The 24,792-nt window shown below is 35.9% G+C and overlaps 1 protein-coding gene across 1 annotated transcript in view; it reads right to left on the bottom strand.

Annotated features, from left to right (window-relative positions):
* STK3 (serine/threonine kinase 3) overlaps positions 1–24,792 on the bottom strand; it is a 347,232-nt gene that overhangs the window by 61,763 nt on the left and 260,677 nt on the right. Inside the window, exon 10 of the mRNA XM_006900017.1 lies at positions 20,522–20,697. Within this exon, the coding sequence (XP_006900079.1) occupies positions 20,522–20,697 (176 nt within the window). The remainder of the gene's footprint in view (positions 1–20,521; positions 20,698–24,792) is intronic.

Genomic DNA, 24,792 nt, shown 5'->3' with positions numbered 1-24,792 from the left:
GCTACTCCTTGAAGAGGGACATAATGCTTAAAAGGTACTCAGGGTGGGGGTAGGGGGGAAGGGATGGGAGGATTGTATACTAATGAAGGAATTTTTTTTCTTTTTCTTTTTGGAGAGGGGAGCGAACTGGTGGGGGGGGGGTGGGCAGGGAGAAAAGTGCAGCAATGAATGAATGGAAACCCAAAACCTCTGTAAATGTTTATTAAAATTAATTATAATTTTTGTAGAAAAAGGTAGAGGGTCAGTGAAAGAGAGGAAGACCGTCAAGGAGATGGACTGACACAGTGACTGCAGCAGTGAGCTCAAGTGTATCACAGACGATGAGGACGACCAGGACAGGGTTCAGTTGTGCTGTTCAAAAAGCCGCTATCAGCTGTACTTGATTAGATGGCACCTAATAACAACAAACAATTCTCAGGAGTGGTTTTCTTTGTGAGGATCATAATCATGTAGAATTGGCATAATATATTTCATAAAGTTGATTGTGTTCTACATTATAGTTTGGTGAGTAATGCCTGGAGTCTTAAGAGTTTGCAAGCAGCTTTCTAGAATAAAATCAGTATCTACTTCCCAGAGCAAAAGAGAAATAACAAAACAAAAAAATCAGAGAAGAAACTATCCCACAGAATTGTCTATGTGAATGACACCTTCATCTACCCTAAGCTAAGAAGAACTAGATGGTGCCCCACTATTGTTACTGTTTGCCCTGGTCCATAACAATTGGATCGGATCCTGAGAGGCCAGGAAGACAAATCATGAGAGAATGGAACAAAACTTCAAATTCTTTTAAAAAATCAGATTTGCTGGGCTCCTCCAGACTACTGGCCTCAGATACTGTAAATTTTGAACTAACACTGTGCCAAAGTAATCGTTTAACTTAAAAGCAAATAGGTTCACAAAATAAAGACTATCATATATGAGTATTGTACAACTTTAAAAATATCTACATGAAACCAAATGAGAAGGTAAAAGGGCAGGGAGACTAGATTAGCAGTTGTTGTTGTTGTTATGTGCCGTCAAGTCGCCTGCAACTCATAGCAACCCTATGTACAACAGTCCTAAACTCCGCTCTGTCCTGTGCCAATTGCACTGTCTCTGACACTCCCATCCCAATTATGCCAGTCACTGAATCAATCCACCTCATAGAGGGCCTTCCTCTCCTGCGCTGTCCCTCCACCCTCCCAAGCATGATGTCCCTCTCTAAGGACCGGTGTCTCCTCACAACATGTCCAAAGTATGTTAGACAGAGCCTCAGAATCCTTGCCTCCAAGGAGCCACCCGGTTTAACACTTTCCAGGACAAATCTGTTTGTTTTCCTAGCAGTCCATGGTATTCTCAATACTCTTCTCCAGCACCACAGCTCAAAGGCATCAATTCTCCTTCTATCCTCCCTGGTCATTGTCCAACTCTCTGATGCATAACAGGTGATTGCGAAGACCATGGCCTGTATCAGACGCACCTTAGTCTCCAAAGAGATACCATTGCTCTTCAGCACTTTGGAGAGGTCCCTAACAGCAGACTTTCCCATGGCAATGCGCCTTTTAATTTCCTAGCTGCTGTGGAGCTAAGCAAACTAAAGCTGTGTACAATCGTAATCTCTTCACCATCCATCCTGATGCTGCCAATTAGTCCAGTGGTGAGAATCTTTGTCTTTTTGACATTGAGCCTCAATCCATATTGTAGGCTGCAGTCCTTGACACTCTGCAGCAGGCGCTTCAGGTCCTCTTCAGTTTCAGCAAGCAGGGTTGTGTCATCCACATAACGCAGACTGTTGATAAATCGTCCACTAATCTTGACCCCACATTTCTCCTCATAGAGCCCCGCCTCCCGGATAATCTGTTCTGCATATAGGTTGAAAAGGTATGGAGATAGGATGCATCCCTGGTGTACGCCCTTCCCAATTTTGAACCATGCAGTGTTCCCTTGCTCTGTTCTGACGACTGCCTCCTGGTCCAAGTATAAATTTTGCATTAGAATGATCAAGTGTTCTGGGATTCCCATTCTTCTCAGAGTCAGCCATAGTTTGTTGTGATCTACACAGTCAAATGCCTTTGCATAGTCAATGAAACACAGATAGACATTCCTCTGGTATTCCCTGCTTTCAGCCAAGATCCATCTAACATCAGCTACAATATCTCTAGTACCACAACCCCTTCTGGTAGTTCTCTGTTGATGTGCTGTTCCAGTCGTTTTTGGATAATCTTCAGTAAAATCTTGCTTGCATGTGAAATCAGTGAGATTGTTCTGTAGTTTCCACATTCTGTTGGGTCACCTTTCTTTGGGACAGGAACAAATATCGATCTCTTCCAGTCAGTTGGCCAAGTGGTCGTCCTCCAGATTTCTTGGTACAACTTGGTGAGCACGTCCAGGGCAGCATCTGTTAACTGAAATATGTCAATTGGTATACCATCTATTCCTGGAGCCTTATTTTTTGCCATTTCCTTCAAAGCAGCCTGAACTTCTTCTTTCATCACCATAGGCTCTTGCTCATATGTTGTTTCATGAAATTCTTCGGTGTCTTCCAATTCCTTTCGATACAGTGACTCAGTATATTCCTTCCATCTTCTTTTAATACTTCTGGGATCATTTAACATTCTGCCGAAAGCATCCTTGATTATAACAACTCGAGGTTTGAATTTGTTCCTCAGTTCCTTGAGTTTAAGATATGCTGAGTGAGTTCGGCCCTTTTGATTTTCTGACTCCAACTCCTTGCACATTTCATTGTAATATTTTGCTTTGAATTAATGAGAATGTTCATACATTGTGCATACTGTAACCAATGCCACTGAACAATCTGTATCAAAATGGCTGAATGTGAACCTAGTCTGGTATACACTTTCACCAAAAGACAATAAAAAATTGTTAACAAAAGAAGTGCAAAATTTATATTCTGAGAACTATGAACCACTGTTGAGAGGAATTAAAGAAGATATAAACACATAGGAAGATATTCCATGTTCATGGATTAAAAGGCTTAAGAAGTCAAGATGGCACTGCTTCTCATTCTACAGATCCAATGCAATACTGATCAAACCTGATCAATCCTGATCAAAATCTCAGCAGATAACCTGATCCTAAAATTCATATAAAAATTCAAGGAATTTAAAATAACCAAAACAATTTTAGAAAAGAACAATATGATTGCACACACATCTTCTTTGGTTTTAAAACCTACTATAGAGCTACAAAGACCTGTTAGTGAAATAACTCACAAAATAGTATCATAATTTAATGGAATATAGGAGGAATTAAGACAGTGTGGGACTCACAGAGCTCCCTAATGTTTAATGTACACAACAGACAAAAATATACCTTATAAAATTTAAAGCTAGAAATAAAGAAAAGCAAATACAGAAAGAGAAACATACTTAATGTATGCCAGGCATTTAGTAAGGTGTAGCTCTGGTGGCATAGTGGTAAGGAGTTGCACTGACAACTCAAAGGCAAGTGGTTTGAATCTACCATCTCCTCTGTGGGAGGAGAAACAGGCAAACTCCTCCTGGTCAATTTACAGCATCTGAAAACTGTCTGGAGCATATAGGCTCTGAGTCAATTCCAACTCAACGGCACCTGGTACACATGGCAAGTATTTGGTAAAATATTTCAAAATGTTACATAATTTGCCAGAAAGAATTATTATTTACTGAAAGGGAGTATATCTCCCTTTTAATTATAAGAAAAAAACTTCAAATATCCACAGAAAAGTTAAATAATATAATGAGCACATTCATAAACCGTCTACTTAAAGATTTAATAATTGCTAATATTTTACTGTATTTGCTTGCTTAGTATATTTTTACACACACACTCTTGCATAAATTTTATATTTTAAAGCACTTGAAAGTAAATGCAGTATGCAACTTTCTACTTAAACACTTGAGGACACATGTTCTAAGAACATTTTCCTGCATTACCACAGTAATACTATTGTGCCAAGGAAATTATGTCGATAAAATAATTTCATTCCAGATCCTGCATGTTTTGTTTTGTTTTCAAGAATGCAAAGCTTGTGAAGCATATATAATAAGAAATCTGACAGGCTACATACACTTGTTTAATATTTATTTTAAAAACCCTCAGAGTTTATTACCTAAAAACCAATGTAGACAATATACTAATGAAAGTCGAGATTGGTGGGGGTTAAACTTCTCAACAATATATATAGTATTTGTTATAAACAAATTTTAATAAAAATAATGACAACATGTGGCTTACCACAGCATGAGCTATGGAAAATTTGGGCTATTCATAAAAATCCTAGCTGAGCATTCACTGTCAACAGGCTACAAAGAGTATGGGATGCTTCTGTTGCAAGGTGGATTAAAAGAGGTGGTTCATGGACACAGCATCCACAGACCAACCTAGGGAAACTATCAGTGTGAGGATGTAGATCCCAGGAGAAAGAACTAAGCTCTTGAGGTGTAACTATGCACATATCTCAACTAATCTGAAAACCAGATTTTATTATTCTTATATTTAAGGTCCTGAACCGTCTACTTAAAAATCCGTTATTTCACACTCTCAAGTTATAACTAGGCTGGTTTAAATGAAACACTTTCTATTATCTGTTAGCATACTTAACAGGTGGCAAATTCCCAAGTCAAAAGATGTTATAGATGTTTTGTTACTGCTAATCTATTAAGACGGTGGGGAAAAGTTGTTGTGGATCATATTGTAGAAATCTATTAATATAAAATGTCCCCAAGAGATAAACCCACAAAGAAAGAGCAGATTGTTGGTTGTCTAGTGCTTGGAGAGAGGCTGGGAGGAAATGAAGAATGCCTACCAATAGGTAAAGGTTTCTTTCATTAGGTGAACTATATAGTATGTGAATTATATCAATGTTATAAAAATACTTAAAAATAGTTGCAGCTGCTTGTGCTTCTAGGTAGATTTTTTTTTTAAAAGAAGAAATCAGAATTGAGGGAAAATACAGGTTAATGAATTAAAAATAAAATTCTTAATAATTTAGGACCAAGAACTATGATCACAATTTGACAGATGTTTTAAGTAAGTAAAATTACTGATAAAGATTCAAGAGTTTTCCTCCTAAAAATTTTACCAAATGGCCTAACTGCTTTTAGATGTAAAATAATTAGGAAAGGTCAAGATAGAAATAAACAATGTATTTTTAAAATGCCTTATAAAATGAGTAAACACCAAAAGCTCCAGGAAACAGATATTAAAAAAAACAAAACAAAAAACCAACAAACTTTTCTAAAATTCATCCTAAATTTATCCAATCAAGTAACCAGCTTCTTTCTAATCATCTACTTTTGACTTTTTTTTAAACTCCAAGAAGTTTGTTTAATGACCTAACCTGTTAGAGATTCAGCATATGATGAAAGGGAGCTTGCAGAAAGTAATTACAGGAACAAAATACCTTTCCTTCTCTTAACTTGGACAAAACGTGGTCAGATGGGATTAAACAGTAATTTCTAGGGAGACTCTTTAAGATCTTTCTAAATATTCTTAAAGTCAGCTATTTTAAGTACTTAAATTTACATAGTTTATATTTATAATATGTGCACAGAAATGTATATTCATTTAAAACTCTAGATTTACAACAGTCAAATCATTATATTGCACTGTATAAGGTACTTTTGTAGACAAAGTAGGTTTCACTTAAATGACTTATGCAAATTAATAGGCTGGTAAACGGAATGAAAACATATGAACAAAATTACTAGAATTATCTTAAAATATTTCAAATTTTGACTTGAGAGGACTGAAGCTAATAATCCAATAACCCTTTTAGCAACAAGGGTATAAAAGAAATTATCTCTTAAAACCAATTCTAGAGCAGATTTCACTTTTAAAGTTTACAGTGACCACAAAGCAAAGCAAAGTATCATTGAATAAAACAAAACACAGTGGCCTTTTAAACAGATTACTGATAAAATTAAAATTTACCAATATTAAATGATTAAAATAAGTCTCAATACCATAAAAAATCCACTTTTCTACTTACAGAAGCTTTTTTCTAATAATAAAATATGCTTGCAAATTAACAATTTAATATTTTTCCTAACTCTTAATAAGAAAATGTCCAGTAATAGTCTTTCAAAGTAAAACCATATTCTCAACTTTGAAATTTTGTAGGGTTCAATGTAAGAGGGGGATTTTTTATTTTTTTATTTAAAAGAAACATTTATAAAAGAAAAGCACTTAGCTTTAAAATTAGTCTTGCCAATCAATAATAGTATACAGGTTACACAAAGATAAAAATCAAAATAGAAACAACAACAACAAAGAAAAAACCTTGTCATTTACTATTCTAATACATCATATGTACAATGAAGAATTATCAGGAACACTAGGTATCATTTTCTTATGTTGCTATTATTTATTATTTAACAATCAGATTCATTTTCATGCATAGTGCAGAGACACACTACAAATGCACAAGCCCTGTTTTTGTCTAAGGGGTTCTGGGGGCACAATGAGCTCACCAGTTCAAACCCCCCAGCTGCTTTGAGGGAAAAGCTGCAGCAGCCAGCTTCCTTGAAGATGACAGTTTCAGAAACACTGTGAGGCAGTTTCGAGCCGTCTTACAGGGTCGCTATGTGCTGGAATTGATTCAGTGGCAGTGAGTTTGGTATTTCTGTCTCTGTCAGAAGACATTTATGTATGCTATTTTTCCTCTTCCAATTGCTAAATCAGTTTTGTAAATGATGACAAAATCTTCACCAGGCTTTAAACATCTTGATGATTCCCAAACTCACCCACAGATCTTACTCACTTAGCTCTTGTAACATCAGGGATTTAGAAAAACACACACACACACACACACACACACACACACACACACAAAAACACAACAAAAACCCAAACCAACCACAACTGTAAATAAAGTCTAACAAGTTCTAAGACTTATTCACAGTTGCTCCCCATGACATGATGAATGACATGATGAATTTTGAATGGTTAATTTATACAAGATACTTAAATCTGATTGTTCAGAATCAGAAACCACCTCTGAAGAAATAAAACAGCAAACAAACTAAAGGTAAATATATAAAGTTTACAATTCCTACAGTTCATTCTTTTCTAAGTTATATAAAGACCGTTGAAGTTGGGTAATGCTTGTTTCAATTTTGCAAGAATCTTATTTGACTGGGTGGCAAACAAATTGATTGTGTTAGGCTCTAGTGCAACAGCTAAAATAGATAAAATAAGATATGCTTTATTCTGAGTAACATGTTTAGCAAGTTGTTTCCTTGACTGAGTCACTTTATGAAAAGGCACACAGGATATTTAAAATATTTTTGTTGGATGAATGAAAGAAGGATTAAAAATGAAGAGGGGGTTTTACTTATTAATGTTATTACAGAAAAAGAGAAAGCTAAAACACTGAATACTAATTTATATTTAAATCAAGTAATCTCAAGTAAGCCTTCAAAAAGATAAAGAATAATTATCTAACCTCAATGTTAACCTTACTGATATGTCTCCACCTTCCTAAAGTATAAAAAAAGGTAGTTGCTATTAAAATAAGTGAAATCTATTGCTTCTTCATAGTCATTAACCTTGACTCACTAAAAATGCAATAGGCTGAATTTAATATTTACCGATTTTTCACAAAGCACAATTATAAAATGACCGGATTTTTTAAAAAAAGGAAGTAATTATTACTTCCTAGAAGAAGTAGGAAGTAATATTTTGTACACCTATTAGTACTTCTATTTAGTAAAGATGTAAAACATTTTTTCTATTATAAATTTTTTTTAAAAAAATGCTATAATTACACAGTCATGTGTATTTTACAGAATTTTCTCTTACCGGAAAGCTTACTGATAGTCTGTTCTAAATACGAGAAACCAAATACATTGTTAAGTACATCAGTGTAGAATTAAGTAGAAGTATTAACTGGTTCATTTCTTAACTGTCTTTCTCATATGGTTACTTCTTTTCAAAATTTATCACAAATTAAAATGATTAGGGAAAATACATGGGTGTATAAACATCATCCACTTACCCTGGGAAATATTTTATCTACTTGAATATTATAATAGAAAATAGTATTTATTTTAAAAGTATTTATCTTGCAGTAAGAAGTTAGTTTTTATTGTTGTTAATTGCCTTCAGGTTGAGCTCGACTCATAGAAACCCTATGAACAAAAGGCCTGAAGCCTTTCTATAACTATCTACATTTATCAAAGTTCATTGTGTTTCCGGAGGAAAGTTGTTTAGGAAGGGGATGCCACTCCTGCTTCCAAACCTGTCATAGAATGTTATTGGTTGAAATACTAAGTTTTTATTATTTGATACTTTTAAAGAATACTAACATACATCAGATTTTCCCAAACTAAAAAAATAAATGTACCTTTAGAGGACTATTCATTTAGAGAGTAAGCATTAGATTGTTACTAACAGCTATACTTATATACTTGACATTTTAGTCATGAAAGAAAAACAAGGGTAAAAAATTCCATATATACTATGTTTGAAAACAGCTTTTGGCTTTTAGGATGGATGTGTTTGCTTTTCTGAACTTTAAGAGTAACAAAACCATAAATGAAGATGGTGATGATGGTTGAGTCTTTTTAGCATGAATTATATTTATTTGCAAAGCTAAATAATCAGATTCCACTTTTATAGGGTAAATAGATAAACAATATTATTTGGAGGTAGGTGCAAGGTAAGTTTAAGTCTTGAAAAAATTTCCAAAGAATTCTACATGGCAGTAGTCAATTAACAAAATACTTAATTAGCATAAAGGTAATGAAAAGGTAAAATTTTCTTAGAAAAAAGTTGATGAAAGTAGATATTATCATACTATCTTATTTACATTCTTCTCTTGAAACTTTTTTACTACAGGAAGCAATTGAAAATACTATGCTTATGTCAGATGCACATTTACATTAATAACACTGTTCTTTAGCACTTTGAAGTGGTCTTCCCAGTGACTAGTGCTACCATGACTATTGACCGTGGATTCAAGTAAGATGAGATCACTGACAATTTCAAACTTTTCTCCATCTATTATGTTGCCTACGGGCCCAGTAGTGAGAATTTTTTGTTTTCTTGATGTTGACATATAACCCATTACTGAAGCCCATAGTTTGAATTTTCTACAGCAAGTGCTTCAAGACCTCTTCACTTTCAATAAGCAAAGTTTGTCATCTGCATAACTCAGGTTGTTGATGAGTCTTCTAATTTTTATGCTACAGTTTTCTTCATATAGTCCAGCTTCTCGAATTATTAGTTCAGCATATAGATAGAAAAGGTATGGAGAAAGGATACAACCTTGCATACATCTTCCCTAATTTTAAACAAGCGTTCCCTCGTTCTGTAATGGTAACTGCTTCTTGGGCTATGTATAGGTTTTGCATGAGAACAATTAAGTATTCTGAGATTCCTGTTGTTCTCAAAGTTATCCATCATTTTTTGTGATCCACACAGTCAAGTATTTCCGCAGTCAAGAACATCTCAGTGAATATCTTTCTAGTATTTTCTGATTTCAGCCAAAATCCATTTGCCCTAGATGCCTTTGAACTGTGATGTTGGAGTAATGGCTATCCTGTGAGCTGCCAAGAGAACGAATAACTTTGTTTTGGAAAAAGTGTAACCAGGGAGCTCCTCAGAGGCAAGGATGGTGAAACTGTCTTACAAACTTTGGGCATACTGTCTGAGGCAGACAGTCCTTGGATAGAGACACAGTGCCAAAGGTCAGTGAAAGGGAGGAAGACCTTCAACAAGACGGACTGACACAACACTGACTGTGACAATGGGCTTCAGTGTAGCAGAGATGGTTAGGATGGCAGAGGAGAGGACAAGTTTCTGCTCTGTTGTTCACAGGATCACTATGAGTCATTACATAGTTGACCTTCCAGCAACAACAAATTAAAGAAATAGGACAATTAAAAAAAAAAGAAGATCAGTAAGAATTTTTATTCTGGCCCTTGTGACTGCTTGTTGAATGGTCCTATCTACCCAGAACTACCAGAACTTCTGCAGTCTTAATAGAAATTCTAAATGTTGATTTGACACTGCTGTTTAGTGAAATGAAACTCTGATTAATTTTAAAGATACCTTTTTTTGCACTGTTACTTTCAAGTTAGTATTCTGAGGCTGTTAAAATTAGATTTTTTTAAATTAATGGAGTCAGATTTTATACCTATCTATCTATCTATCTCTATCTATCTACCTACCTACCTACCTAAACATCTATCTACATCTTCAATATATACATATATATATATATATATATACACACACACACACACATATACATACATGCATTGGGGAGAATAAGGATGGTACAAGATAGCACAGGGTTCATAGCTATTGGTCATAAGGTGCTATGCACCATACTTGACGAAAGGGCACCTAACAACATCTCCGCCAGATGTTTCTGGGCTCTCCCAGGGCAACAATTTGTTCAAATTACCACTGCACAGTGCCTGGGAATATACCAAGGACACAAAAAAGTGTTTACTGGATGAATGATAAATGAAGGGGAGAAAATTACTTTGGTAGACAGTGAAACATGAAATATTCTGACACCAGAGCTCCCCAAAAGAGAAGGTCAGTAATGCCTATTTTTTAAAAGAATGCTTGAGGGAAGAAAGAGGTGTTTAGCTGCTCTGGAAAGATAAAGATGAGGCATAAACACCCCACATCTTGAAGAGAGTCTCCCAGCAGAGAGCAAGATCACATTCCTTTCCTTACCGTCCCATGAGATTACAGGATGAACACCCAAAATCACCATCATCCCAGGCTACACAAGGAGATGAATAAGCGTAAGGGTTAATCAGATACACCAGATGGTGCAGTGTTCATGAGGAGTTCTTCCGCATCCAAGCCAAACTAGGGAATAATAAAATTCAGTCACAGATATTAAGGCATTTCACTTTCCAGCTGAACTGCTTTTTGAACAGAGACCTGCAAACTTTGTTCCTGGTGCTGCAATGGATTAGAATTTACGCTGGTCAAAGTGCTTAGAGATGATGTGACATACATCTCTGGAAAGGGTGGGAGATGGAGAGAAATACAATGACCGAGAATCAAGCCCATTTCTTGCCTAGAGGTTTTTGTTTGTTTGTTTTTTGTTGTTGTTGTGTCAGATCCTACTGGCATAGGAGGAGATTGCCCCTCCTTCTCCAGCAAACCATCTGGCGGATTGGAACCACATGCCTTCGCGACTGCAGCACAGTTTCTTGCTATTAGACCACCAGAGCTCCCTGCCTAGAGATTTTTGAAGATGAAAGGCTTAGTGAAGTAGCCTATATCAGCAGATCTAGGGAAGTTCCATAAACAGTGTATCTAGAGAGAAGAAATGGGCTACCTCACCTATTCCCAAAAGATCCAAGAATAAGCCTATCAGGGATTCTTACTGCTCCATAAGAGGAACTCAGAAATTAGAGGGCCACTAAGCAAATGCTTCTAGGCCCCAACAAGAGGGAGGACAAGGGTTTGGACTAGTGGAACTGAGAGGGGATACACAGCTGTCCATTTTTAAAGGAGGGATTGGTGATTAAGAAATCCAGTGTAAAACTATCAGGTCCAGAAAAATATGTACATTATTGACATGAAAATCCTAGCACAGACACTACGTAACAGTCAGACGAAGTGTGCCATGGTAGGAACGACCAAGTCTGGATGCCCTTCCCTCCCTCTTTTATCCTGTCTCCAACCTGCCTCTTATGAGCTAGACACATAAAAGGAGAAAGAATCCTACCTTCCTTGAACCACTTAACTGGGCTGCCCTGAGATAAGAAGTGGGGAGGCATCAGATGAGATTTCAATAAAATCAGATTAAAACTGTAAATTAATGAGACTAATCAAAAATAAGCAATAAGCTGTGGCATTTGGTCAACACATAGAAGTTGAACCCTTGCTTTAATATAAAAGTTTTCAGTTGAGCTACTACTCAGAGTTTAAGTTTGATACCATGAGTTAGGATTCCTTTCTCTTTCTTGATTTATGGTTCTATCTTCTGGCTCAAGATAGCCTCTGCAATAAATAAATAAAGGCTTAGGAATAGTTTTAATTATCAAGTCATACAGGGAAAGCTAAAAATACGTCTTTATTTCTGGGGGAAAGGATGTTTCTACCATTGATGGGCAAAATTACAGAATAAAACTAGTTTGGTTTTAAATAAAAACAACCAAGTTCCAGATTAAAAAGGAAAAGGCCATTATTTCATGTAAAAGAAATAATCTGCGAATATAAAGAATTCAACTTTTCCAATGTTTAGTGAGTAAGAAGTACTATGAGGACCTTTTTATTTGAATAAGAGAGAAGTGTTCTAATGAATGAGAAGTATATGAAAAAAGGTTGCCAACCTACCATACGACAGGAGAAAAAGGTATCACTGTTAATTCAACCTGTCCCACAAGTCTAATGGTCCCTCGAAATGAGGTATTATGAACATCATAAAATATATTATCAGGAAGTGTGACAGAAGTCAATTATGGAACACCTCTGATATTGAATTATTATATATGTTCTAAAAACATATATATAACAACATATATAACATATATATTATATATCTTATATTATATATAATAAATATATATCAAATATAATAGCCTGTTACAGAAATAAATTTCAAGTACAAAGAAATTGCTTTAATGAACTTAAAACAACTCAGCTTTTACGATACAAAAATACAACCGAGCACATGTAACTTTAATCAGTTTTAAAGTATTTGAAATCTAATGGTTTCTTTATTTAAGAATTAAACACCGTGGGATATCAGTGTTCAAGTAAAAGGAAATAAAACACATTGTCCACTCTTTTGATCCTGAAATTTCACTACTGTTTCTTAATATATCTTTTGATGTAATCTCACCAAAAGTCCCTGATGTTCACTGACAGATTATCCAGAAATGAGGTTATGAGCAGAAAGCCCACACAGTCAAAACAACTTCAGACATAAACACCAGGCATAACATATGCTTAGAGTCGAGTCTCTTTTTTAAATGTAAAGCAGCCAATTTTTCAACACAATTTTCTAAATAAATGACATTTCAAAAAGAACAAATTACTAGGAGGAAATTCTGTGCTTTCTAGAACTTTTTGCTAAGCTGGGTTTTGTTTTTTGTTTTTCCCCGTGTTTTACACACCTTAATAAATTCCAACAGGGTGACAAGAAGCCTCAGTCCTGCACCTGTGCCTTCTATCCTCTGAGTATGGGCCTTCTCACTTTAATTGGCAAAGGAAATGATGATATCCTGAGTTTTAACTTAAGCTATTAATTACCTAAATTAGCAAAATTAGCTCAATATATCAAAAGACTGTGCCCAGAAATGACCACCAAATAAAAATTCCAGAAATTATTGAGGCCTTAAAAAGTATGTTTATCAAAAAGAAAGGAAAATATTTATTCCACCTTCGGTGGTCAAATGGCTAAAATTACCAAAGGGAGCAAACTAAAAGCTGTGTAGCAGTGCAGTGCTGGAAGACACTACGCTCTGTGTGACTACTGCAGAATCAGGGCAAGCAAATTTGGTTGCTCAGTGACTAACAACTGACCTTTGGACCCCACCTGTATATAAACTTTTGTATCTGAAGCAGGACACTCTTCTTTCAAAGCAAAGGTTGTAGCTTTCAAATGCCTTGCTAGACGGATGGACAAAATCTTGTAAAATTCTAACACGGGCCTAGACAATCACATGATACAACTGTGCACACGCCACACCATCTGTTGGCTACGACTGCCAGCACAGATTTCGTGAGCTGGCAAAAGACTGAAATAGTCAAGAATTCTGCAAGTATTTTCAAAGTGCAGGCTTCTCATTAATTTTAATTTCCTGTTGGCTCTACAAGGAAAGAGTGAGTAGTGAAAGCACAATGTGCCACATACACTCAAGTTCATGCCACATGTACACCTGTAATCATAAACTTTTATCCAGGGCTATCCACAGAAACACTTGGGATTTTTGTGTTTATTTCTTCTTTATCCTAGAAGAAATAAATCTGAAATATCTACAGTTATCTTTTCATACTCTGTTAATACTGTTGCAAACATCTGGAAATACTTGAAAATAATCATTTAATTAATGCAAAGCTAATCGATGACAATATGCTTAAATACTTCACTCAACTGATATGTTTCTTCAGACCACTAACAAGAAGTCCTTTGACTAAGGAGTAGACTACAAGGGAAACTTATCGCCAGTTATCTCCTTTAAAGGCAAAGCACCATCTGTCATTAAATAGAGAAAAAGGACCAGGGCATACCACTACACTAGTAAAAACTGGTAGGTGCAGTGTGGCTTATTTTTACCTCAAGTAAAAATTTCTCCAGCTGTGGCTGGCATTGCTGCCTTTTTTTTGTGGACTCTTGTAGCCGACTGCTGTCTCCAATTTCTTTATTACCTTTTCAAAACTGCTGCTTGCTCTAGCAGGGTGAAAATATTGAGAAAGAAACATTTCTCAGGAAAGGGGGAAATTCCTAAAACGCCCTGGGTGGTTCTAGCAGCAGAGTTGCTATGTTCTCCAAATTTACTGTTTTCTGTATTTTGCAGCAGACTTTTCCTATAATCATATTGATCTGCCAACCTGGGAATCAGAGGTAGGGCAGCAAAACCTCAAGAAAGCCCAAGGCACTCTATTTGGGGTAAGAAGGTGTTTTTTCCCCTGCCACCTCTCCATGGCTACAATTACTGATACTATTTCTCCAGTGCAGCCCTGGAGGATGCTTTCACTCAAAAAGAATACAAGTTGAATAAATAAGAATCACAGTAATCGAGAAACATTAACTAGGAAGGGCAGAAAGGGGTGAGGATTGGGGGATAGGGTGTTAATCATAGGGTTGCACAATTGGATGGGTAGGAGGGGTGAAGGAAATGGGAAGGATCTTTTGTGAAAAACAAAGCATTAAAACTCTGTAAATAAATCAGAGTAATACATAGAAAAAGAAACTAACTTATTCAGTTTTAATCTCAACTACCTATAATACCTCTCATACTAGTAATTATTGTCAATCCAATCTTTTCTTTTTTAAAAATTGGAATCAGCAAAGTGGTTAACAGATGTCTTTGAACATTTTTGTTCTTATTCCAAAATCTTTACATTACTCAAAATATATCTATTTAAACATGATACTGTAATTTCTCCAAAACATGATCTATATGCTCTCTATTTAACACTAAACAATCTGGATGCTAAGACTGTTTGAAAATAATCCTAACAAAAATTGAAACATTAGATTGGTGCTATAACAAACAAATTTGCCTTTTACATTTTATTTTGGAAATATTCATAGGCATACCCTAGGCAGAATTTTTTCAGAAGCATTAAAACATTTTGTATAAGAAGCCCAAATATATCCTATTTCCTGCTATTTAAAATTGGCAGTATAATAAATTAGCTTCTCATCTTGTTACTTCCAGGAAGACAACATGAAAAACAGGCTGCAGAAAATCCAAAAGCTAAAAAGGACATTTAAAAGGAAATGCAAAAATTTTCTTGCATACAGGCTCTAAGACAAGGAATGTGTCCTATGCTACACATCTGTTTAGCAGGTGCCTCTCTGAGTAAATTTTATCCTTTAGGAATCAGCTATGGATACTACAAATGACAAGGAAGTGCTCTTTTCATTTTTCTTTCTTGAAAACAATTTTCCTTAAGGCAGGAGGATAATAAGCCTTCACATTCTGGAAATAAGGTCAAAACAACTCCAGGTTTTCCTTTTGGCAACTTCTATTAAATAGACATAGAAATCACACAAAAACTGGTTCTCTTTTGGAAAAGAGCCTTGAGATACACCATAAAGAGGGAGACAAACACATAAACCTTAGCATACTATACTTAGGTCACATTTTTTAACATTCTGTATCTTATGTGTGATGGAATGAATAAGACTAGATTTGACTTATCATTACCAGCTGCTGTCATATGTAGAAATCCACCTTTGCTTTTAGTCTGTTTCCTTACTTTGTAAGCAAAGCATTCCACCAAAGTGTTCACTATTTGGCCTCCTAATCTCTTTTTGCCCCTATTAATTACTCTTCTTTTCTTTATTATTCTTAGAAATCTTCTATCCAGCTCTTGCCAATCCTTTACTGTGCACGTCTTATTTATTATTCCCATTTATATTCCCCTCAGGGGCTATTACAACATTTTCCACTTCCTCAAAGTGATGAGAGACATGAAGCCTGTTCTGGTTGACAGGTATAGGAAATACTAGGGAGGAAGTGTTCTGGTCACAGCTTCGTCCCTCTCCCACTCCCCTTTTTAAATTTTGTATTTGTTTGAAGGAGACTGGCAGCATCACTACTTACTTAGACTGCTAATTAACTACTTAAATAGCACATAAGAAATAACACTGCTCATATATGGGAAAGAAAGCAGGTCAATGAAGTGTGCATCCTCACTCAATATTTTTTGTGCTGGATGCCCTGAGAGTTAGGAAAAGAAATAATTCTTCAAACATTAGATCGAGCCATGTGAGCCCCCAGCCAGTCCCCTTTATACTGGGAGGGCATCTTCTTTCTTCCCCCCCTTACCCTTTTATCATTTAGTTCTTCACCTTAACCAATAAATAGTACTCTAACCCAGTGAACCACCTATTTCTGTTGCCTAATAATTTCTAATAACATTTACATCTAACTCTGACGTGTTTTGCTCCCTCTGCATTTCATTTATTCTATTATTTTTTTAATTAATTTCAATGAACATTTACAGAGATTTTGGATTTCCATTCATTCACTGTTGCACTCTTCTCCCTGCCCACCGCACCCCACCCCCAGTTCGCCCTTCTCCTTGAAAAGCAAAAGAAAAAACTCCTTCAATGGTATACAATGCCCCCGCGCCCCTACCCCAAGTATACCCCACTCTGCAACCCTCATTCCAAACTCTTATAATCATAATGCCCTAAAATATATTATTTTTAAACTGTTCTCTCCCTCATCAGCTTCAATGCGGTATACATAATTTATCCAGTTTTTCCTCAGTCTTACCCCCACCTTGATGTTAGCCTCATTCTATAACAGTGGCATCATACAGTATTTGTCCTTTTGTGACTGAAATATTTCACTCAGCATAATGTCCTCCAGGGTCACCAATTTTGAATAATATTGAATGAGTTCCTAGTTTTTTCAATGTAGTGTAGTATTCCATTGTGTGAATATAACAGAGCTTCTCTATCCATTCATTTGTTGATGGGCACTTAGGTTGTTTCTGTTATTTTATGCCCATGATACCTATGCACTTAGACTTACTTGCAGTCATTTTTTTTCAATCCATAAAGGTTCAAACTTCCAAGTCTTGCTCAAAGCTTGACTACTTTGCAGTAGTTATTGAAAATAAATTATTGCAAATAACTTAGTAGTTATTTTCTCAAATGAATCAACTTAGATTTGAAAGTCTCTACTTCATTTATGGTCTATCACTTGTGCTTTCCTGCTTTTAAGCTTTTTAGTATGCATTTTATGTTCTACTGACTATGCAAAGGCATCTGATTGTGTGGATCATAACAAATTATGAATAACATTAAGAATGGGAATCCCAGAACCCTTAATAGTGCTCATATGAAATCTATACCTAGACCAAGAAGGTGTTGTCTAAATAGAGCAAGGGTACAGGGTGATTTAAAATCAGGAAAGGTTTGTCATGGTTGTCTCTTTCTCCATACCTATTCAATCTGTAGGCTGAGCACAAAACTCATGAAGGTGGATTCTATGAAAAATAGTGTGGCATTAAGACTAAAGGAAGGCTTACCAACAACCTGAATAATGCAGATGTGACACAACTTTGCTTGCTGAAAGTGAGAAGGACATGAAATGCTTGCTGCAGAAAATCAAGGACTACAGCCTTCAATATGGATTACATCTCAATATCAAGAAAACAAAGGTCCTCACCACAGGACCGACAGTCAACACTAAAAGATGGAGAAAGGAATGAAGTTGTCCATGATTTCATCTTGCTTGGATCAAAAATCACCCTTGATGCCAACAGTTAGGAAATCAGGCGAGATACTGCATTAGGTAAGTCTGAGGTCAGGAACCTCTCCTAAATACTGAAGAGTAATGATGTTAGTTTGAAGACTAAGAAGCTCTTGATTCAGGCTAGGATCTTCTCAATCACCCGGTACAGATCAGGAAGCTGGACAATGAGCAAGGATGATAGAAGAAGAACTGATGTCTTTGAGTTGTGGTGCTAGAGAAAATAACTGAGTATCTCATGGACTGCCAAAAGAACAAACAGATATGTCTTGGGAAAAGTGCTGCCAGATTTAAAAGTTAAAAATATTTATAATTTGAAAATGCTTAGTTAGAGGCATGCTGTCTAAGCAAAATGATTTAAAATTATTTAAAAATTGTAAAGCAATACATGTATCTACTTTCATACACATAAGTGTTTCTGCTAAACTTTTAAACTTATGACCTCCAATTTCCTAAATTTGATATTCTAATTTCTGTTTCATGTCATTTATGACATTATCTAGCAGATTATTTGCAAAAAAAGATCACAATAATTCCTTCTATGCCTCCACACAGAGCTTTTCAATACGCTTTGCAGCTCCTTCCATCATGAGGGGAAATCTATTTCCATGTTTCTTGCATCTAGAATGCACTGTGACTTGTTTTAATGAACAGTATATGGCAGGCATATATATATATATATAAAGACACTACATATACAGATCCTGAGTCTGGATCTTAAGAAGGCTTGCAACTTCTGGTCTCACACTTGGAAGGCTGCTAACCACCACATCAAAAGTCCAGTTTTGCCTAATAGGCACATGTGAACCTGCTACTAACCAGGGCAACTTCTAGACACACGTAACGCCATTTCAAGAGAGACCATCCACTCTTTACTGATCGTGGCCATCTGAGAGACCTTAAGAAAACTAGCAAAATGACCACTCACATAAACTGATTCAAACTGCTGGTACACAAAATTGTGAGCTAATAGGATAATTACCTTTAAGTCACTAAATTTTAGGATGATGGTAATAACTGAAACATAAATTAAATCATTTTATCAATTGTCACACCATTATAAGTTATTTATAACTTTTAGTTCACTTCAGACTGTTCTGTAGAGACTATGAAGATTTATTCCAAGTGAAAGAGGGCAGAGTTCTTTGATGCTAAATATTCTACATTATTTATTGTGTTCATGAATGATTTAAAATCTGTCAAAATCTAAATAATTAAATTCTAAACTATGTAGCTTAAAATGAAATCTATTAGGATTATAAATAGATTTTACTTCCTATTTTCGAACTTCAAAAATGAAAAACAATAGGCAGACTGAACAAATGTTTTCAGGCTATCCTTTCATTATACTGCTAATATCTGCTAGCAATTAGTCATGAGTTTACTGAGAATATATTTTGAAATTTAACTATTTATTTAAACACCCATATAATTTTATACTTAGGAGAAAAGTTTTAATCTCATTTGACACATCCTCATGGTTGCTATGATGCTGAACACTGTGACACTGATGTGTCAAATGCGATAATGGTTATCCTTGGTGAACAGTGTTTGGTGGAGCTCGCTGATTAAAACAAGCTTGGAAGCAGGAGTGGCATCCTCTTCCAAAATAGCTTGCCTCCAGGAATGCTATGAACTTGGAGAAATTATGAAAGTTATACAAGTGTTCAGGTCTTTCATTCATAGGGTCATTATGAGTCATCTACAACTCAACAGCACTTAACAACAACAGGGAAAAAAAAAACTTAAATATTTATAAAGCATTTAGAGGTATAGTGCCTAAACAAACTGGTTTAAGATTACTTAAAAATTATAGAGCAATACATCTATGTGTCTTTTTGTAGTTTTAAGTGTTTTTGTAAGTAAATATCTCTAAAAAGCTGTAGTTATCTGGAGGAAATATTCTTAAAGGACAACATGCAATTGTAGCCCACTACAATTACAACCCTGCTAAAGCCAGAATTCACTGTGCAATATTTTTCTTCGCACCGTCAATAAAGTAATTTTGAGAATCTGTCCAAAAACAGTCACTCCAGAATTGTTCATTTGTATTCTATATGTTCTTTAAAAGAAATTAATAACAAAGAACAAGAGAAAATAAAAAAAGAAAAAAAATGCAAGAAATTAGGCCCGTTTTCAATTAAGGACAGTTTTCAAGTTCATATGCTAATAGGACTGAAAATAAAATCATTATTCCAGATAAACCAAGTAAAATTAATACTTAGTCGAGTAGAAACTAACACTAAAATTGAGGTAAAATTTCTGTCAAAACTTTTTCATCATTCTCATCTTCATAACAGCTTGTTGACTTAAAAGCCATCTCATAGTCACATGATTAATAATAGCCCTTAAAATTATACTACCATTGTGGCTTTAAAGAGTTTGACCTATCCGAATTTGGGACATAATTTAACTACATTCCTCTGCAAGTGCATTTCTACAAGAAAATGGTAATTTTTACCATTCCCCTACCTACCTACATATGTTTCTATAGACTGAGTATTAAGATGCAGTTTTACATTTTATATGAACACACAGTCATTTAGACACAAGCTGTACTTCTCAATGTAGCAACATAATACAGAAGGATAAAACAAAAGGAGAAGATAAAATGTACTTACAAAGTCATAGTCTCCATCTTGAGGAACTTTCCAGTTATCAGGAAAAACATTTTTGGACACAGGGAAGGGCTCATGCATGTTCTGATTACAATTTTCATGACTCTTGTTCTTGAAGTCTTGTTTATCAAAGTAGTCCATGAAAGACGGTCTTTGTACTTGTGGTGAAGTTGCATTTCCTTAAGTTAATAAGGAACATAAGACGGGAATCAGTTCTTACATTCAAAGTATGATTTCTGTTGAAATATGATTTCTTTGAACAAGATAATAAATGTGAACCAGTCAGAGTTAAGGCCAATATAGTTAATTTGACAAAGAGCTAAGTAAAATAAAATTAAAACAAAAATCTATGCCCAGGCTATGCAGAAAATTCAACTAGTCATAGACAAAGGGTCTTAGCTAAATTTTGGCAAGATTATTACCATAATTTTATTGAAAATGTCACATGTATTTGAAATTGGTCAAAGAAAATAAAATTTTAAAACTTATGTTTTTTAATCATATAAGCCTGCATTGTTATTGTTATTGTCATTGTATGGCACTAACAGCTGTAAGAAATCATAAGGACTTCAACTTCCTCTCATTATCTTTTTCTGTTCTTCATAGCTTTTCTAGTTGATTCCACATTTCCCCTCATCCTACAGCCTTACTTGTCATGTTTATATCATTCTCCCAACAAGGGATTTGAACTGCTTCCTCTCAGTTCAGTTATGGCCATGTATCACCAGAACAGATCCAAAGTTTTATAATGTGGGATGACCAGAACAGGGGGGGAAAATACAGGTTGAAGTAATTTCCCTTTCAGGAAAAAAATAGCTATGTGTGTATTAAAGACGCCAATCTCTAGTCAGGCTGAGTGGAAATCACTGGGAACCAGCTGGAAGTTGACACCAAGTGCACCACTTACGTGCTGGGCTACACAATCTGCCAACAATCCAACATCAGGCAGCAGAGGCCTGAGAAGACTCAGTATGCCTCTTTCCCAGTCTCCCATCTCAGGGCTTCAACTCGTAATTTTCACCATTCCTGTCAGCTTTCCAAATGACCCAAATTTTAAATATTCAAGCCTGCTCCAGTTTTGCGCTGGCAACTATGACAGAACGAGTTGGAACTGGTTTGAAGCCCTGCTCTGAACCAAGCCTGTTAGCTCACGCTTAAATTCTACACTTGTTTTTCTAACTGCATTCTCTTAGACTACTCTCCATCTGAGATAAGTTTGAGTTGCATCAGATTTACCATTTCTAAAGTAAAATTCAAGCTCTTGCTCTTCAAACCTGCGCCTCTTCCTTGGCTGTGCTATTTCTGTCAAAGCACTCTATCCTAAAAGTAATACATTTGAGAATTAACCTAGACTCTTTTCTTTCCCATCCTACCAAAATTATCTTTGCTGTATACTGTCAAGTCAGAACCAACCCATTGCTGACCCTCCAGCGGGTTTTCAGAAACAGTTAATTGCATGGGAGGAGATTGCCCATCCTTCTCCTGAAGAACAGCTGGTGGCCTCAAATTGTATGCCTTCGGAGCTGCAGCACAGCTTCTTGCCACTAGGCCACCAGAGCTCCTTTTACTTCTCAGAGTAGTTGCTTAAATCATCGACAAAATTTGATTAGAAATCAGACTACAATAGTGACAGTGATAGGCCAAGGAAAAAGGTTAGATTTATTTCTCATAGTTGCTTAAATGTAACCTTTTTCTTCTTTCACTGTCACTATTGTAGCCTTATTTCTAATTTTTCGCCTATGTCACTGCAGTCGTTGCTAAACAGCTTTCTTTGCTTCCTGTCTGTCCATTCAGTTTCTGCAATGTCAACATTAGTAACATCTCCAAATGCAAATCTGATGGAATAATTTTTCTGCTCAGAAACACTATCCCTATTTCCTATCGGAGGAAAAGCACATCTGTAAGGAGCAGGAATGTTTCATTCTGATGTACACAGGGTCACTATGACTTGGCGCTGATTCAACTGTGCTCCAAAATAGCAACACAGTAGTTGTTATTATTACTGGTCATATCTGGCCTTTGCTTATGATTCCAATTTCAACTCTTGCCATTCTCCCTCCAGACATAAAAGTATGATGAAGTTTTACATCTCGATGGATTTGTCTATGTTCTTCTCTTTATATAAAATTTTCTTCAAATTCAGTTCAAATCATACCTCCCAAGAGAAGTAATTTTAGATTGTTCCAGGCAAATTAGGTCTCCTAATTGGGCAGAATTCTAGAGCTCTACTGCCCCAGTGGTAAGGAACTGCACTGCCAATCCAATGGTATGCAGTTTGAATGCACCAGCTGCTCTGCGGAAGAAAGATGGACAATCACCTCCCATGCAATTTAATGCCTATGAAAAATCTGCTGAAGGGTTCCCAGTCAAAGGTACTCAACTATAACATTCAAGAGAACTTAAGCCAGGCTTCTCATTTGTATATATTACATTTAGCTGGAATAAACTCTGGACCCAAACTCATCACCACTGAGTCAGAATTGACTGACAACTGACCCTCCATTGGGTTTTGGAGGTTATAAACCACACAGGAGGAGATAATTCATCTTTTTCTAATGGAGCAGCTATGATGAATTCAAATCATCAGGTGTGGCTTTTGGTTAACAATGCAACTCCTTACACTACACCATCAGCTAGTAATAAGGGTATTTGACTGCCATCGCATTGTGTTTCTCAAGGCAAGGTCCATATTTTATCCATCCTTCAAGCTTCAATATGTAGCATCTTCAATATGTAGCAACATTCAGAGGTAGGAACCAATAAAAAAACCATGATGAATGATAAAAGTCGAAGGTGGTTACTAACTCTGTAAGAAAACATTTTTTCATAATGCATAAAAGACACTATTTTAAATTGCTCTAATAAATGGACATTTATGGATTGACACATTAACGGGTGTAATAAAGGTGGGTGTGTGGGAGACAATGAAGTAGGCTCAGAATAGGGCAGGGTTTAGAGCTGTTGAGCACAGGGTCATTATGAGTCACAGTGAACACAATGGCACATAATAACAACAAAGAAGAAAATAAATATTTAGAATAATTGGATTTGTAATCTGGCTGGCAGAATTCTTGATCAATGCCAAGAAAGCATTTTCTCTCCACACAGAAACTTTTGAATGGAGTCTTTGACCATTTCTTCATGTTTCTGGCCATGCAAATGTCTTGTTGATGAAGCGTTGTTTTTTTGTTTGTTTGTTTTTTCATGTCCTCTACATACTTTGTAACTGAGTTGTTTGTTTCTTGTTGGAGTGCTACAGTTTTTTATACTTTTTAGAGATATGTCATTGCTAACTATTTCTCCTTTCTGTAAGTTCTCTCTTTACTGCCTTTGAGAAGTCTTTAGATTAACCTAGGAATTACTTCTTTAGTAAATCCAATTCTTTAGTTTATCCTCTGCTGATTCGACATTTTCAGTTAAGTCTGATAGTTTATTTATGCTATCGATCAAGACTCTTCTGTTTGCCTTTGCTTTTTCTTTGATTAGCTCTACAGTTTTAGGTTTTACTCCGAGGTCCTTGATCCGTTTTGTATTAGTCTTCTTTTACAGTGTAAGATACGGATTATGTTGGAGGGAGACTGAAAGCATTCCCTTGCAAATGAAACCAGACAATGATGCCCTTTTCCACCACTGCTATTTTATCTTGTATGTTTCCTAGCCAGAATAATAAAGCAAGAAAAGGAAATAAAAGACATGCAATTTACAAAGACAAAGTAAAACTGTGAAGACTCAGGAAAAAAAAATTGAATCTTGGTTGACATGAAAGAATTTATAAATGTAGCTGATTGATCCCAACATAAGGAACTACCATCAGCTGATGTGTTTGGAATCACAGAAGCCATGGAAGCCTCATATATAAGTTATTAGATGGAGGGCTGGTCAAAGGGAGATAGATGTGAAGGGAGGGGGTAAAAGTGGATGGGTATCCTGGTGGATGGTGGAGTAGAGAAATAAGTGGGTAAAGACGTGTGTGAGAAAGGCAGGGACAACACTGACACTAAAGTTAACGCCGCAATAAGGGATATACCTTTAACTTGCTGATCTGTCTGAAACTTCTCTAAATCTGAACATTCACGTTAAGACAGACTAGGAAGAAGGATTAGCTATCCACTTCTGAAATAGTAGGCCTCTGAAAACCCTATGTACAACAGAACACGTTTAGATAACAGAAACAGCAAAGGAGGTTGAGTTTTTAAGTATGGAAATACAAAGGAAGAGGAACAGTTGTAAGCAGACACTGGTGACTGGGACATGGAATGTGAGAACCATGAATG

The sequence above is a fragment of the Elephantulus edwardii genome, unplaced genomic scaffold, assembly GCF_000299155.1.
Source record: "Elephantulus edwardii isolate Elephantulus edwardi_28Jun2011 unplaced genomic scaffold, EleEdw1.0 scaffold00270, whole genome shotgun sequence".
In the NCBI taxonomy this organism is placed as follows: domain Eukaryota; kingdom Metazoa; phylum Chordata; class Mammalia; order Macroscelidea; family Macroscelididae; genus Elephantulus; species Elephantulus edwardii.
Note: the sequence above shows the minus strand (reverse complement) of the source record. Positions and strands in the feature narration are given on the sequence as shown.